At 40.6% G+C, this 18,103-nt stretch overlaps 1 protein-coding gene across 10 annotated transcripts in view; it reads right to left on the minus strand.

Moving 5' to 3' along the window:
- The window catches only part of LOC111248279 (carbonic anhydrase 2-like), a 64,097-nt gene that overhangs the window by 22,903 nt on the left and 23,091 nt on the right, over positions 1-18,103 (minus strand). Inside the window, exon 1 of one of the 10 annotated variants that reach the window (XM_086985744.1) lies at positions 1,873-3,526. The exons of 6 other annotated variants lie outside the window; for them this stretch is intronic. In XM_086985744.1, coding sequence (XP_086841870.1) covers positions 1,873-1,969 — 97 coding nt within the window. In that variant the 5' untranslated portion in view covers positions 1,970-3,526. Of the gene's footprint in view, positions 1-1,872; positions 3,557-18,103 lie in introns of those variants that run through there. 3 more of the 10 variants (XM_022800353.2, XM_022800350.2, XM_086985747.1) reach the window with 3 other exon arrangements.

The following is an 18,103-nucleotide window of genomic DNA, read 5'->3' on the forward strand; positions in this document are numbered from 1 at the left end:
ATCGTCTTCGTTATAATTCGATCAGTCAATAAAAACTATTAATCTTTTCGTGGACACGCACTGCGTAGTATTCTGAGGTAGTGATTGATGGGTAGAGAGGTTCGCGTATCGTGACTTGATCTTTAGACTCAGTTTTTGACAGAGTTAAATGGCGTCTAGAACTATATTTACTATTTCCTGACCGTACATTTCAATTAAGGCGACGTGCAGACTCCTATTCAGAGCTAAGCGTTAAGAAGACGAGTTATGGTTACGGTAAGTAGAATACGATGAAGGTCTAAAAAAGCAATTACATCAGTCAAAGAGGAATCTTATGATTATAATACACTTTCATGCTTTGTAAAGGTTTAAAAAGGGCATCACGTGCAGTTTTCTTATAAGCTACTCGACGTGTTCACTCTTATTTGACATAAACGTAAAACCACTTCTTCGCTAGCTAGACGGATCCCTATATTAGTGCGTTTGTATCCATAATAACCTCAATCTTCACCAATTTTGCACTCCATACTATCATATCATTGTAATTACCATAAGTTGGCATTCGCTAGCTGCTAGCCTATTTTGTCCGCACTAACGTTGTTGGACCTTTTTATGAAGTTTAGTCTACGGTATCCTGCGCACGGTTTGTGGCTGACCACTTGTTCGCCTGTGGCTTTACATTGGTTAAAATGAAAATGGCCTCACTCGAAAAAATTACCAGTCGCAGTTCTTAATCAGACGGATAGCCAAAACATGCGATAACACGACGGCGGTATACAAACAAGCGCCAGAGCCCACACGGCAGAGGAGTTCCAGTTCATGATATCATCTATCGTGTTACTGTTTATCTGGTGCATGTACAGAGAAATAGTGGGATTGAAGTGCGTGAGCACGCCATTCACTAACGTCGATTGAACGTAGCAGCTGATTAGCGACAGATCAAATTCAGCGGTGCTCGAAATGAAGAAGCAGACGATTATTGGAGTTTGTGGCTCGATTAAGTAATCACTCCATTTACCTCTATGTCGTCTGCTGGTGTTCGAATAAAAATAAGGCGTTAACAATAGACGATTATGCCGAAGTTGGTTTCCTAACCGAAAAAACCTGCCTGCCAAAGGTTCAACAGATCACAGAGTAGTAACAGATGAGTTGTCCTTAATAATTGGAAAACTGGCTTCTAGATAGTCTAATACAGTTGTCAATCGAGATTTAAGTTATCAATTATTCTGTATTATATTGTGTAACAAGCTAACATTGTTGCTGAGCGTTTGTGTACGACATGACTGATTAGAATAATATAGATTCAGATCAATAGCATTGCTGCGGGAAAATTATGCTAGAAGTTAGTAAAGATTTCTAGTAAACTTGAATAGTTATAAATGTGTATTAATAGGTGCGCTTCAGAAGTCTCAAGAGCTTCTTAAGATATTTGTCTTTCTTTGTCTATCGTTGAAACAGTTGAACACGTTTTAAAACTTCATCCAATTCATAGATTCATACGATTGCATTTGTACAGAGTATCTCTGTGGCGAGAAATGTACCGTTTTGTTACATGCGTTTTTATCCCTACACACTAATCTACCCTAATAACATAAGCTATACAAGTATTCTAGTGTAACACAGTGACTAACATCAATAAAATTACTTTGTGTGAGCTAGTATTTACAGAGGCAGATTACAGATTAGAGTGTAATTTTTTTTATCGTTTTGGCGACAATGTATTTCCGGCGAAGTATCACGTGCTAGCAAGGCCTGTTTCTTTAAATCATAATAGCTTTTCTAGGGTAGCTTTTGCATTCAGGTAAAGAACTACATAGCACATGGATCTTAATGTAATTCCAGAGTTAACCACATGCTGAATGTCTATCCGTATAAACATTTCATATAACCTACCTTCTTCGTCGAGAACAACCCGCTTGAAATGCGAAATAGTGGCTATGCACTCGTCGCGCCACACGGCGGACGCCAACCTTCCAAAAGATTTCAACATGTTTCCCTCTCTAACGATTGCAAAGAACGAGATCAAATGTAGTTTACTAGGCTGCGCGTTATCGACCAACGGGGATGTTGGTTATTTGTGTATAGGCTGGTGTTATCCAGCCAGTTTTTGTTTTTATCCCAGCAATAATTATTCACTACCTGGACTAGGCCAGAAGGACGTAAGCGTTTTTGAAACTACACAGTTATTCGTTGTCGATACCGCCGGGGTGCTATAATCGTGTCCTGAACCCCGGCGGCTGAACGGTCACACGAAAACCACCTGTGGACCTCACAAACCACTAATATTTTAAGGTCGACAATTGAGTTCTCTGATTATAGTGCTTGACACAAACGGCAGCGGCTACGAGAGCTGAGGTCTGTGGTAACAACACAAAAGTACAATACAGCAAAGGCCAACCTACTATTTCAATAACAAACAGTTTAGACCCGTCTGCTCTTAGCTCGCGGAAATCCGAAACGAATAGCACTCATTAAATAGTCAAACGATGTATCCTGCTTGATCATCCAGTCGTTCACCATCGTCCGCACTCGGAGTAAAAGTGAACTTGTAAGCTCAATTTTATAATTAGGAATAAGAAGATAGATAGTTCTACCTTGCCAAATAGTGTGGTACGATATAACAATACAGTTAAATCATTCAGTAGCTAGAATAATGAGTCAATGGACGACTGGACGATGTCACAGACTGGCTTGACATCGTGTGATTCTTCTGACAGTCGAGCCGCGCATGAGCTGAATAGTCTGTACCATTATGGATTTTTGCACACCAACAGCCTGCTGCGTCCTACCCCGTTTACTATACTCGACATTTCTTCTATACAACGAAGATGATGAAAGACTAAGGGTGACTGTGTGTGAGCGCGAATACGCTACTGAGCTCGTTGCTGACAGTAGGGATCCTATCGGGAATGAGCGTCAACTGATAGCAGACGTGCTAGGGTAGCTGAATTGCGTCGTTACAGCACAGACCAACTAAGAACAAGACATCGAAATACAAATAGACGCACTACCGGGAAGATTGTAGACAGAAACCCTTTCCCGGTCGACGGCTGTCGCGTTGGCACCTGGTTGCTTTCTTCGCTGCCGTTCGTTGAAGACTGCATGTGAACGATGCTGCTGGATAATCCATAGCAGTACACGCGTCAAGCGACGTGTAGTACGCTCTGTGTAGCGATTGGTAACTGACTTCATTGCCGAAATTGTCTTTGTAGCTGGTCCTCAACACGCTCTTGACTTCATCCTTGCCAACGTTTGCTATGAATGTTATGATGTCAAATTTGAATCAGTCAGATAAAGAAGTAGTATATTTAACTACATAAAGCTCTGGTTGCAGGCCAAACTCTTGTTATTGTTGTGAAGGGCCAATCGCGGCTGATGGTTTATTCATTTGCAAAAGCAGCGATAATTCTACAAGCTCCACGGTAGTTGCCTGCTCGTTTCCCGCAAGCTCAGGGCAACAAAGATCAGGCAGATAGTTATCAACGAATAGTTACAAATGGATATCACTGTTGTCGTACGAGGCAGTCAGTTGGTGCAAAATTTGGCAAAGCCTTTGTTTTTTGCTAACATTACGTTTATACGGAGCAGGGCGACCCGAAGCTGAACAGTTCAGCCCAGTGGAGCCGACCCCGCGTTTCACTTGATTGATGAGGCAGCTTTCGCGTTTTAAGTTTAGGTGGCGCCCTCAGTGGCCATTGTGGAAATGTTCGTGTGATAATCATAAGTGGACTGCATAGAGAGAGTACAGAGCAGCAACTGGCCGATGGATCTTCACCTCTTTATGTGAGCCTAGATTGTATTCGATCACGCTCTTCGAGATCCAATAGATGTATGCACTGGGTAACTGAAGCCTAGAGTGCTCTGTGTACCGTAATTCAATATTAGTAATTGTAACTTGCTTTTAGATAGGCGAAACTGCGCGTTCCAATCGTTTAACAAAAGTTGGATTGGATGTAAACGAATACTTAGCTGCCTCATATAACCCTATTTTCTTTAAATTTAGTCAAGGGGCAAACTCAGTAGTATGAACTGCACTAAATTTCTGACCCGCCTGTACCAAAGGAATGCAGAAGAAAAGAAAACATGACATCAGAGTTTAAAATAGATCGATCCATCGTTCAAACAGGGACAGAGAAAATTAAACGATCGTTATTTAGCTATGAGTCATCAAATGCGATACGTCGGTTGAAAAGAAGCTTCAGCAAACTTTATATGCTACAGTTTTTCGAAGGAAATTTGATTATTTCTGCGCTGTTATGTGTTTGTATCATCGAGACGCTTCATTCGAAGAGTCGTTCGAGACTTGAATAGTCCCATATCCTCTTTCGACTAAAATCGTTTGCGCTTAGTAATTCCGGTAGGAACAAATCCGGATTTTCCGAGGCGCCAAATAACGCTATAAAACATAGTAGGCTGTAATCCTTTAGCTCTTCGAAGCCTTTATAATATCATTTTTGTGCTTAGATCCGTCACTCCATTGTAGGTCAGAAGCGTATGGTAACAGTTTTATTAGTTTCACAAAACGTATGCTGCCTTTCAATTTTGCCCATTCTTTGATGCGCTGACGATGATTGTCCTTATCTTCGATTCCATCTGATATGCGATTGAATTTGCCGCCAGACGACCAATAATATCAAGCAAATGACGTTCTGCAAGTTCTGTCGGACGTTGCCTAACGTGCCTCAATTCCGCTTACGACTCTCGTTCATTAGCGGCGGTTTGTTTCTCCCAACAGAATACAGTAGATAAGACAGCCATGTCAGCTGTACCGTGTTTCGTCTCTCCATCTAATGAACGCAGATACAATATGAACAAGGGATGCTAAAGCGGTTAGGAGAAGGACGCTAACCTTCTAAGTCAAATAACTAAATCATATAAGCAAATCTTTTGACCGATCCAGTATTTTCGCTTAATGGAGTAGGTAAAATAAACGAAAAGGGATCGTTGGGAGTTGTAAATGGTCTGCGCGAAAGGAAACTTGATTTTTTTCCGCAGAGACATTTGCTCAGCTCGTGTACGCCACGGCCGCTATGGTACCTGCTTTGCAGCTGTTCCCAGCTGGGCCTGCAATTCTCGAAAAGCTATTTTTCTCCTTAGGAACGGTAGCGGCTGGTGTAGGTGTCGTTTGGGGGGGCTGAAAAGCTGAACGCTATGGAGCATCGGGACACTCCCGTTCAAAACGAGAAAGCATCTTGCAATGAATGAACATAACGAGTCTGAGACGAAAGGATTCGTTGATGACCGTTAACTATGGCCCGCGAGACTTGTGGCAACTCTTATAAATAGATTTATTTAACACCGAAAATATGCTTCTTCTGGCTACAAATGTGTGACGATGATTATTACTGACTGTTAGTTGTTACGCCTGCTATTTTTTTAAAAATATTTTCGTTGGAAACAGTAAATCCAATTTAAAATTATAACAACACTTGGCCTTATCAAATACGAATTTCATATGTAGCCGGTGGCGTTACGTGTTACAGATTTTTTTGTAATACCTGAATAGGATTACTCTCACCACATCGATCTGAGAGAAATCGACGACTTGATCACATAAAAGTAGACGAAGTGAACCCATAAAACTCAGTAATCTATGTAGCTCGTGTTTTGCCGCCTATATCATCGTAGCATTGATCACGTACGTTCAAACACGTCTTCCGTTAAGTCTTTCGTCTAATACGTGACACAACTCAGATGAATATCGAGAATGGATTGATACGGTATAGCCGAGGAAAACGTGTCATATCGTAAAATCGAAGACTACGACGGGCAAGAAACGACGCTGCACTAGTAAACGGCAATTGAAACACGTAGGATATGTATTAAAGACAGACGAAGTCAACATCATCTGTTTCAATCTGATCATACGTTTTATATAGTAACAAAACTATTAGTGCTAAGAAGTAAAACCTACGATATCGGAAATCAAAAGAGCAGGTTGCTTTTACCAGCTAAATGTTCAATGTATGCTGTAACGGTTGCTACGTCGGAGCACCGATAATACCTTCGCGAGTTCAATAGCAGTTCTATAACTTATGTCCTTTCCGAGGTAAAGGACTTTCCATTGTAAACTATGACTGCTGCCTGAGGCTAGAAATTCAGCAGGCAACTTGTTGTTAATATGAGATCATAAGGAAAGCTTCGAAAATTGGTGAAGTAAAAGCTTTTCATATGCAAGATCAAATGAACAACCCGTATGGGAAGTTCCCACCAAGCAAAAGTTAATGCATTTTTAATAGAGACGGTTATGCTGTCGCGAGGTTTCGACGAAGTGCCAAACAGTTTGACAACAAGAAACAAAACTGTCCTATTCCATCGCGCCGCTTTCAATATGGCTTCAGAGGAGTCGTGAATTAATACAATTTTACATTTAGTAACACTTTTATAAGGGGTTTACCCGGCTATAAAAATAACACTGAAAACGATCCAGATAAAGATAACACGAGCGATAACAATAATGTCACTTGTAAAGAAGAAAACTGCTTTTATCATAGTCTCCGTGTAGCTCGCTAACCGTCGAAAGACGGAACCACTTGCACCCTACAATATATACTGGATACACCCGTCATTTGCAGTAAAATATAGTGATCTGATAAACGAAAGAAAAGGTTCTTATAATAGTCCTTAGCCATCCCGCTTGGCTAAGCGTATCGATTAAATTCAGCGCCTTTTTTCAACTCTATTTCTGCTCACAAAAAATAAGCCTTTTCTGCCAAAGCGCTCTGTAGAGTTGTCCAACGTAAGAGATTATAACTTTGATGATTCATCGTTATTGTAATTTATAGCCCTGGTGTATTTACGTTTTTGCAGTCAAACTAGTGGTGGCCCGCCTCGATGGCATCGTATACCGACAAACGTGTAAATAGGCATCAAAAAAAAAAAAATATCATCACCTTATGTTATTAGTCTGTCACAACAGCCTGAACAACAACGCAGCCGTTACGATAATAATAATAATGGAGCAAACGATAATGAAAAAAAGATTCGTTTACGATTTGGCATTCGGCCAACGTATCTGGCCATCATAGTCTTTTAAGCTAGAACTACAAACAATAGGCAGACGCTCGTCGCATAGTGTCTCTAGAAGGCGAGCTTCTACACACGGAGACAAATCGACGCCATGACGACGCGACGATAAATGACAGACAACTAAGCAAAAATTAACAGAGACTGGCTGACACCAGTAACAACAATGGCGTCAGATAGGGTCGCGTTCATTGCGACGGCACGACCGTCAGTTTCGCTTGAAATTCCTAAAAAAATCATTAAAATTAGGCATGAGACATGAAAGGGTAAAAGCGATTCAGTAACATCTAAAACCAATGAGGGAATTTACGAGTGGTGAGTGAGGTCACGAGGACGAACGAGCAAAGGAAACTGATCTGATAGCAGCGCACGTTCGCTAGCCGCCTTGATGCTCGCAGTCTCCTCCGTAAGTCTACTTCCACTAGCGAAAGACCAATGTAGACACAATAACAATAGTTCAGCGAATATCGGGCGTTGCCAAACAGGTATTTGCAGGCGGGTGACGTTCGAGGGGATCATCGCACAATTTGATCGTGTGTCTGTTTAGTTTTGAAACTAGCTTCTATCGAATACAACTAATTCGTAAATTACTACTATAAAAGAAAACGTTCTGTATTAAGACAGATATTATAGTGTAATTATATAATAATAATAATAATAATTAGAGTGATTAATTATAACTACTAGATAATGAACAACTTTAGCTTTTACAGCTTTTGCAATTATGGCGTCAAGGCTTATGTTAGACAGAATGGGATTGGCTTTCGCGAGGTTTCGAAGAGATCGGTCAGGACAAGATGGCCAACAGCTACTTCAATCCTAATTCAAGGGGCTTCGTTTTCTCCTTAGATAAAATGCTTCTGAACTGCCTTTCGACGATCCCGGAACCAAGCACGCACTACGGTACGATGGGCACAATGGGGTACCATTCAGATGCTTGTGAATGGCCTCCAGGTCTGAACCGGTCAAGCTGAGCTGGGCGGAGCGCGCTGACACACTAATCTCATTTAGACCTGCCGCCTCGACTGTACAATGACCGTACTCAATCCGAGTTTTATCCAAAAAGCAGTTTATAGCAGACGCTCGGCTGTTGTCTGTTCTATCGCCAGCTTAGATAATGAGCGTTTAGAGTTTTACGAGATTGTAACTGCGAAACAGTGCTTTGGGGGGCTCTGTATATGTTTAGTAGGCAAACGTATTATCATTGCGCTATATCGAGTAAGATGATCAGCCTTGATACCGCTATTCAATGGTATTTCAAACTCTTTTTTTGTGATTGTTTTTGTACATGCTTCTAAACGATTATCTAAGCATTTTGCACGACTGCCACTAATTGTAATGCCTACGTTCACAGTCAGTCAGAGGTAATGTCGAAAAACAAACGTAAAAGCTCATCAATGAGGTTCCTACGGTATGTGTATCCCTTTATTGTTGCGTATTTGCTATATAGTGCCGATTCTGTCCGTATCCAAGGAGCATCATTGCTGGAACTCTATGCTTGCCCCCAATCAATCAGTCTATGAAACTAAGCGATCCCTCGCTATTTCGTACAGGATAGGTTATCACAAGATGTATTTTTAGAGGCGGTTTTTAAAGAGCCTACGCCGCAAACGTCCGTCAAAGAGAAGGCCTACTCTTAGAGATTGCGTCGGTTAAATATTAAAGACTGTTTCTTCGGCACTGTGGCACCGTCCGCGGCATAAGGACTAACCGTCACCATACTGGTCTTCGTTATCTAATAGATTAAAGCGTAAACATAAAGAGTAAATGTATACGCTTAATATCAATATAGTACATTTAGTTTCTATGAACCTGCTCGTACAGTTGTGTGTATTACCGAGTCTTACAGGATGACGGCTGTTCTTTACATTACAGCCTGACGCGTTTGAAACGTTTCACGGTACGACCATTGATAGCTCGATCATGTGGGATGCCGCTCTATCAGAGCTACGAAAGTGAAAGCAAATAGTCAAAATATCCGAAAGACAAATACTGCCGCGTAGCGATTGGGACGACCTTGAAGATGAGTCAGTCATGTGTGGACATTGGAAACAGCCCGTGCGGTTCTGAACTTAATAATAATAACATTATTCACCGGTAAAGCGTTCAATTGATTCGCGGGCCTCCACTATTTACGCAGCTAAATCTTAAATTTGCTACGCAACTGTTTTAAGTGACGATGTGCAACAAAAAAGTAAAAGTCTGACATGATAATCTCGAAAGGGTGAGCCTCTGATTTATGATCAAGCAGTTTATATTGCCTATGGGTGGAGCAGAATCACCATTGCTGTAGCATTTCATTATGACTTGTTGTTTTACTTACCCAGAAAGAAATAAAGAACATTTAGTGTGTGTTGTCGAAAGACAATTAGGACGCTATGCAAGTTTCTTAATAAACACTCACAATCTAGGGGGCTCTGGTTGGTTAAATTTTCGTCTTGCGAAAAGTACTTTGCCAGTCGATATATGAATGGTTTTCGTTTGAGAAATTGGCATTTGAGTGGCATGCGAGGATGTCCTTGCGGTGGACATTAAAAGGGTATGAGTATCAGCATCATCACCCGGTAGTGGTTGAAACGTTTACGTGCCCTTCGCAGGCCCCTGTCACGAGACTGACAGGGCGATTAACCTTGGACCGTAAAATCCTATATTTCGAATATGTAGCGATTCATTTAGTAGACAGGTAAACTTGTTCCCGTCATTGAAATTGTGTGGAAATTTTTAGCGGTAGCAGGAAAGCAAGAAGATAACTATCAGATCCTACAGTACACTGTTCTCATTGTACACAATATTGTTATTGTGCTACCGATCTAGCTAACCGAGCTTACATAAATCAACTGCCGTTCCGAATGTCAGATTATGTACGGCTAATATGACTACGATAACAGAACAAGCTCAATAGGGTACAGTGCATGATAAAGCGTGCATGTGACTAAAGAAAAAGCGATCGAAAGGGTACGGGCCTATGGCCTGTCCACTACACAGTTAGAGAACGGTAAGGATCAGGAACTCGAAAACAACTAATTAGAGAGCCCGAATGGCCCAAAACCATTTATATCTTCTGGATGTATATCATAGATGTACGCCAGGTTTTCTTAGACTACACCGTTCCCGAGCTTCCTATTGACGGAAGCACCACTTGGCTCTTTCCGGGACCTGCGTTGCAGCCTAACAACACACAGTTCAATATAGTTAAATTTTGATAAGATCGTCACTCAATCCACCATGCGTGTTTTACTCTAAATTATACGTACGAACTCGTTTTTGAAAAATGATTCATCCACTTTAATATACATCTAAAGTATTTCTTAAGATCGACATGGATAGTAAAAATTCGAGGCTGGGCGCTTAATTTCGTTAGTCACACGGAATATGTGATGGTACTCCGACGTAAGTTGCATATAAGTCTTCGAAATAAACAAAGATATAGCTTGAATGAAAGTAGCAAAACTAAAAAAGCAAAACAAACCAACCTCTATACACATGCGTGCCACTAGTAAAGTAATAAATTTTTTACGCCTCTTTTTTTTATCTAAGAAGTAAAAGGCTGCTATATAAATTGTAAAAATACATGGAATTGGCAGGCCCCTGTAAATAAGTCCTCCTTATAAAGGCAGCGTTAAGCCACAGATCAGTACTCAAAATGGCTTCGAGCAAAACCCCAAACTTGGTCTAGACTGTGCGCAATCTGACCCCAGTAAGTGAGATGCCAATAGTGAAACTGGCCTAAACTAAACTAGTGAATTGAAATTAAGAGCCCAAGCACGGTCCGACTTTCGAGCTTCTGCTGTTGAAATCCGCCAACACCAAATGCACTAGCGTTTCCTCTGTCAGATCGTAAAGTGGGAGCCAACTGGGCTTTCAGATGACAACAAACGACCCATAAATCTAGTGTCACACATACCATACAACCTGTATACGATGAACAAGGCGATATAATACGAATACGAATAATATAGTAGTAAAATAATTATTTAAATTTAGATGCGAGAGCTAATAGCATGCATATGAAAATGGTCAAATACTTATCTGAATGTACCATAAGTCACTTAGCAGTACATCGAAATAAGTAGCTGGGCTCTCAGCACGAGAGAAAAGCAAAGGTGACAGCTGAAAATATTTTGTAAATTATACGCACACAGAAAGTATTTACATTAGAGCCATGGGGAGCGCTTCGTTCCTTACTCAGCAGTAAGGTTCACGTCGAACACTCACCGAGTAAAGAATGTATTGTTTCTACTCTACAGAGCTGATAACGACGCATAAACTAACTGCCTGGCACTTGACTCAGGGATAAAAGTAAACAATTGTAAAAAGGTCAAGCTAAAATTAATCACGTAAGGCTGGGATGCTAACGCAAACGGCTATGCCGGACGTAAAACTTGAAACGTTTTGTCATTCTATTCGAAGCTCCATCTCTCGCCGTTTCGAACTTAGACTAGTTCCATATTTGGATAGTTTTCATACGATTAATTTTGAACACTTTATACAAACGAAAGCCCTCCAATAAAGTTCCGCAAAACATTGTTGTACTAATAAAACATCATTATATAGGCTGGTCACTTCTGTAAAAGTTCCTGGCACGCGGCGACCGGCGAACCCTGTAATGTTGATTTTGTGGCATATGTATGGAATATACAGAGGCAACCTTATCGCCGTGTACAGATGTAATATATAACTAGGAAAAGCTATGTAAATGTTTGTTTTAGCCTTTTCCACTTGCTAGTAATTGTGTTTCAGTTTAGTGCGTATGTAAGAGAAAACCTTTTCTGCTTGCGGCCTTAAAATTAGATCATATGTACTCAAAATAAAACTTGATAAGATCTTATCATTGTTGTGTCTGTAGTTATCTAGGGTCAAGAATAATGTGGCATAAAAACATACAGACGATAAATCGAATTTTGCATTGTCCAGCAGTTTTTCGCAGTCGCGTGATGTTCCTGTTTTTACATCTGACTAACTTTGGCCACAGTGAACGATACGACAACACGTTGCGTATGTGTGCTCGTACGAACGGCTCATTTCGGCGAAAACATAAAAAAAAAAACAATTTCAGACAGTCACACATTAGCGCGATTCTGGACCTTGAATACTGTGCGTGAACACGTTTCATGTAAATCACTTATCGAACCCTTTAAGAGACATCCGTCAATCTATGTCGCGTATGGATGAATTAGCTCTCGCTACACGGCTCAGCTAATCGCTATCGAAATAACAAGAAAAACAGGAATTTTAAGTTTTTAGTAAGATTGCTTTGAGCATGAGAAAGCTGTCGAGAAAGCTTCGACATTAATAATGGGTCAGCTGAGTCTCCTGTGCCGCGTTTGAAGTCCGAGGCGGCAGCAGCCATAACAGAAGTAAACAAATAGGGTGTTTTTCATTCGACGTTCGACGAAACTTCTGCTTTTGGGCAGCAACGAATACGTTACGGTCATGTCAGCTGGTGTTGATGCTGTAGACTGTCTGCGTTGTCAGTTTTGCCTCGAGCACATATAGCCGCAGTAGCGATTTTGAGTCGTCACTAGCAGTCTTTTAAAACAATTTGCTCTTCAAGATGCTGACGCGTCCTTCAATGAAGAATACTACCTGATAAACTACAGATGGATCGTTCTACTGTAACGTGCATAACGTTCTATTGTGACGACGCAATAGTCCATTATCCTATAAGTGGCACGTCTATCTAACGTCTATCTATTATCTACGAAAATCTGGTTTCGACTAAAAGGGAAGTGCGTCCAGGATACAATGTGTATATATATACCCGGATCTATAATAGAATATACAGTAAGTGGAACAGGACCGATGTGTTGAATGTTTCCATATTTTACGATATATTACCCGGAAGATATTTGAAAGCGACCAGTATTTTCGTGTGATATTTTTAAGGATCAGTGTTTTTATCGCCTTAAATTGGTTTCTTTTGCATGAGGATGAAGCTTCTTAGCGCTAATCTCCTTTCAAGCAAGCATTCGTTTGTGGCCCCGTGGGCCCGCTTTGGTTGTATTACGAAAAGCAAGTGCAACAGGGGGCGAATGCAACTGCGGTATAAATCAATGTAAAGAAAACAGAGGAATATGATGATATCACTGCCTTTCAGGTGTTCAGGAGTTTACGACTGTAAGTCCGACGCCTTTTTTCCCAATATATGAATTATCCTTTTACGGTATGTCACAAGCTGGTCTCTCTCCTTATCAGTTTGTTAATAGGTGTTTGTTGCCGCCGCACCCACTTGTTCAGAAGCAGTACGAGTGATAAGATGACGATTATAATGCTTCAATTCTAAAAATTTCATTGTAGTTCAATTTACGTCTTTTGCGATTATGCGTACATTTAAAACAAGATATGGACCGGGTGAATTTCGCAGGAACTCACCTGCCGCGGTACGTCAAACCTTTTCCTTAACCTTCCAACGTTTGCGTATAAACAATGCTATGTATATATCCCCTTTTCTGATATTTGTGCCTAAAATAGATCCAGCTCTTGACGATCATCACCTGCTTACGGCATATCGATCTGTGCAACGCTTACGTGCGATATCACCTCGTGGTCGTTATTACGCAAGAAAGGTGCAACTGGGTGCAAAGACGGCGGTCAGCTGCTTATGGCAGCCTCGGTTTCGGCTAAAATAGCTAAATAAACTGATAGTGGATCTGTGTTTTGCCAGGCCCTTGATCTTTTCAGTTTGCCCCAGCATCTCATTGCTCCACGGCTTCAGTAAGCTTCTGAACAGGCGGGCGCGGCGGCAACAAATACGCATTAGTAAACTGATAAAAAGAGAGACCGGCTTGTGACACGGCGCTCACACAGATATTTGAGAGTAATTGTCACAGAAGATTCCGTATATATATCGTATCAGATAAATATTGTACCCCTTAAGTGAGACACATTTTTCTGCGCGTTGTAAGAAGCTGATTTTTATTAATTTCAGTAAACAAGCGAATGCATAGGTTCTCTATCAGTACGATAACGGAACGTGTTCCAAGTAAATTGCTCGATTTCGTCTTCGACTTATTATGCTATCAAAGCTACTTACGGGCATAGCTTAGTAACAGACTGAAAATCATTGACATTGGTGTTTTCGGGCACAGAGTAACGCTTTATCGAACATCTGGATCATGTCTACAAACAGGATACAGGCTTATTTCATAGAATGTGGACCGCTTTGGGGTGAAACAAATAATATAATAATAATAATAATCACTTGATTTAATGCTAAACTAGGAAAAATAAGTTTCTACGTTTAGAATATTTCGCTATTCTGAATCAGACAAAGGAAAGTTACGTATTATTTGCTGAGGGTGAGATCAGGGGGTCGAAAAGAATCGTAACAAGGTACTTTTCCCAGCAATATGGCCATTTGGACATATTTATCGTATCCGAAAAGTTTTACACGAGCCCTTCCAAATCATCCAGTTACTATCCATCTATCATAATTCATCAATGTTCTAATACGTTTTTGAATTAATAGGGTAACTTCAGTCAGCCTAGCCGTTAAACCCACTAAATGGGTTCTATTGTTCACTTTATCGCTTGATCACCTGAACATCGAGCAATATAGCATTGAATAGAGCGTAGAGTGCTTCACCAGGCCGCCTAAATTTTCTCGGATTAAAGCTGTTGGGGCACGTAGTGCCAGTTTTATTCGTCTATTTCAAAATAGGACAACGAATCAGCTTTAAAATTAGTAGATACCCGAATCGGAAAAGCTTCATTTCACTACCTTAAATAATAGACAGATAGTTAATTGACTCAGTTAAGAAGCTACCCACAGTAAAACTAACTATAAGTATGTAAGTTTGTTTATTTAATCGTGCATGTATATTGTGTAGTTTTATCACATATGTAACGTAGCAAAGTTACACTTGATATATATAGGTATACTTACCCAGGCGAGATGAATCTTTTATCACCTAGGTGACTCACGATAAAATCTAGTAGTTTTGTATCGAAGCAATGATCGAGTAGGCCGAAAGTGTGTCTAACCTTTGAGTGTGAATATCTCCCGATAAGTTAGCCGATAATCCATCCGCTTCCTCCATTTACTCGTCATTTGACTATTACATCAATTATCTTCAATAGCATGATTTTGTTAGCTCGCTCATATTTGATCGAGGACTCAAATGAGGTCACGCCCAGATTCAAGCCTACACTATGTCTACGTTTTTCCGATTGCCAGGCAAATACATTATCACTATAGTAATGCAAGGACCTTCTGAGCATATTTACGTGGCATCAGGTTGATCCTTTTCATTTCAAGTTTCATTACAGATGACACATTCGTATAACTACCTCATTTACTATTGTCCAGGCCTTCTGCAGATACGATGAGAGACCTTTAACTTAAAACCGTATACACGATGCATTATGAAATGATGTGCACACTCTAGCAAACGTCTGTAGTTGGAATTCAAAATCTGTGTGAAAGTCGACGTATTATTAAACTTTCCTTATAAATAACTATACTATAGTGAGTTTGCCCTTCCTTCTTCTATTTCTACCTTAACGTACTTTACTCGTGAATAACTCTGCGACCTGAAACAAGTTTCATTGCAGCAACGAAATATTTTCCCTTTGCAATTGTTACTATTCTTTCTGTTTGAAGTCGCTCAAGTTCCGTCTTTGTATGTGCCCGATATCTATGGTTTCGTGGTTATCATAGAGACAGTGGGTTCCAAGAGTTGGGCGATAGAAGGCTAACTGAACGTGGACGCTGAACTTGTGAGGCAACAAATCGAAAAGAGCAGAGGCTTTTAGGTTTGGGTAGCTTCAGAACCAGGCGCTCTTACCTGCGCTCGGTTCGAGACTACCTAATAACGAGCTACAGCCGGTATCTGTAATTGAGCAAATCTGTGTAGCTTGTCTACGGATGGAAGTTTGTCTGCTGGGTGTAGAAGTCGCGGCTGCTTGTAAGTACATTCAGATGTTAGCGAAATTTTTTTTATCACCGCAATTAACGACTGACGATACGTTGTGTTATAACTAGAAATGAAAAACTAGTAGTAATAATAAATATAACAACAGCGGAACAAGGGAGATAAACCGATGCACAAAATGCAAACCGGCTTCGAAAAAACTAGTAGCAACATTCTGGGTACTGAACAATATTCAAGACCGAATCCATACATTGCTGACGAAGGCCTACGAGTGCCGGAAGCTGGCGGAATGGACTTAAAACGTTGTTACTAATAGATTTCTTTTGTAAGGCCGCGACAGAATAGAGGGTACCAATGAAGCATTTAAACTGAAATCAAAACTGACGCATTTCGGCAAGCATTTGCCAACGAACAGCTTTTGTCCCCTTGTCTCAAGAGACAAGAGTTGGTCTTTCCAGGAGAAGAGGACCGCTATCAAACGAAGTATCCACGAAATGCTCTAATTTATGATGATTTTATGATGATTTATGATGTCGAGAGCATCCGACTTGGTGCGGACTCACGAGTGAGCTCACAGAGTGGACTCTAGACGACTAAATCATCACTGAAAGCCGATATAGCTAAACGGGTACAACTCTAAACCTTAAAACGAAATAAGTCAAAGAGTCTCATTGCCACAGACCCTTGGAGCACGTTTTATCCGCCTCCGTTAGCACAAAATGCAGCTTTAGCCATCTTCACCTAAATAGAAGCCTTTCTAACAACTGAATTTTTTATAAAGATACTTCAGGTGAGAGTAGTCCCGTCAACTTTTCTAGTTTCACTAGTTAACTTGCCTAGCGCATGTCTTGCTACATTTTGATGGGACTTTTCCTCGAGTGGGAGTGCGTACGTGCTGTGGACGCCGCCATCCAGCGTTCAGTAGTGGCCTGACTTGATTTTCACTTACCAATAAAGGCCTTCCAAGGCTGCATGGTGACCTTGACCAGTCAACAGCAGTCATGTGTGAACAACTCTTTGACGGAACGTCCTTATTCTCCCTTCCAACGTTTGTTTGTCTATTAGACTATACTACGTTCACTACTGAGCTCTGTCGAAACGCTGGAATCATTATCGAGGATTACTCCTTTTCTTTTGTTCACCACAAGAGATTCGGATCAGTTCTCGCTTTTGTTGATAAATTTATCAGACCTCTTGGTTGGCTGACCCATTTTTTGCGCCTGGTCAACTATCCGCGGTCGTGTCCCCTATTCGTTTTAGTGCCTTTAATGGTGGGATGTGGCGAAGCTACGATAATGTGCACTGTTTCATGCGATGTAGCAAACGTTCTAAACGCCCACCAAAATGGGTTTCTGCTTGACGACTGCTCACGACGTTGATTTTACTGCTGATTGCGTAAGCTCTAGAATAATAGGCAAGTGTATATACAGATAGCAGAAAGCTGAATATAAGAAAATCTAATATCTCGTAGAGTATTACTCTAACAGAGATTTCGTTCTATAGCAGATCAAAACATCGACAAGCGTTACCTTTTCCATTATTTCTCTACTTATGCAGCTATTATATAATAGTTTAGGTTTTATATACATCCCGGTGAAAAACTTGGCCGAATTTGGAATAATCTAGTGAAATGGAAGGGTGCACTAAGATCATTAATCGGTACTACCTTTAACGCATCGAAAGTGTATAACTTATAAAGCCTACTCTCGCTCGTCAAACGGCATTGCCTTATAGGGAAATTTACAGAGCAATTTTCGATACATCATGCAGATAATCCCATTTATACGTCATAAAGCTGAAGTGTTTTTCTTGTTAGATGTTCTACGTTCTAGCAAACATTTTCACCAGCATCGTTAGCATACAGAAACGCTACACCGCATTAAGATCTGAAGGAATCGATAACAAACGTAGATGTTTACTTCAATGCTTCCAGCCGTTCCGAGCACAAGGCAGAACCGCAAACAATGACAGACCGTTGTTATCAAAAATCGAGTTCTTCACATTCATCGATTGCCCCATCACACGTTCGAGCCTGGTTGATATTACTGCTAGAAATAGGGGAACTATCCATACACAAATGAAGTTCCATCTAAACACAAACTTTGTTCGTATTGTTAATCGTATTTTTTTAATAAACAATCCAGTGCAGTTATTTTGCTCGTGTTTACAGATGAAGTTAAAAAAAGATGATAATGCATTTAAGGATAACAATTATATGGTCGCCG

This window comes from Varroa destructor, unplaced genomic scaffold, assembly GCF_002443255.2.
Source record: "Varroa destructor unplaced genomic scaffold, Vdes_3.0 BEIS01000003.1, whole genome shotgun sequence".
Lineage (NCBI taxonomy): Eukaryota > Metazoa > Arthropoda > Arachnida > Mesostigmata > Varroidae > Varroa > Varroa destructor.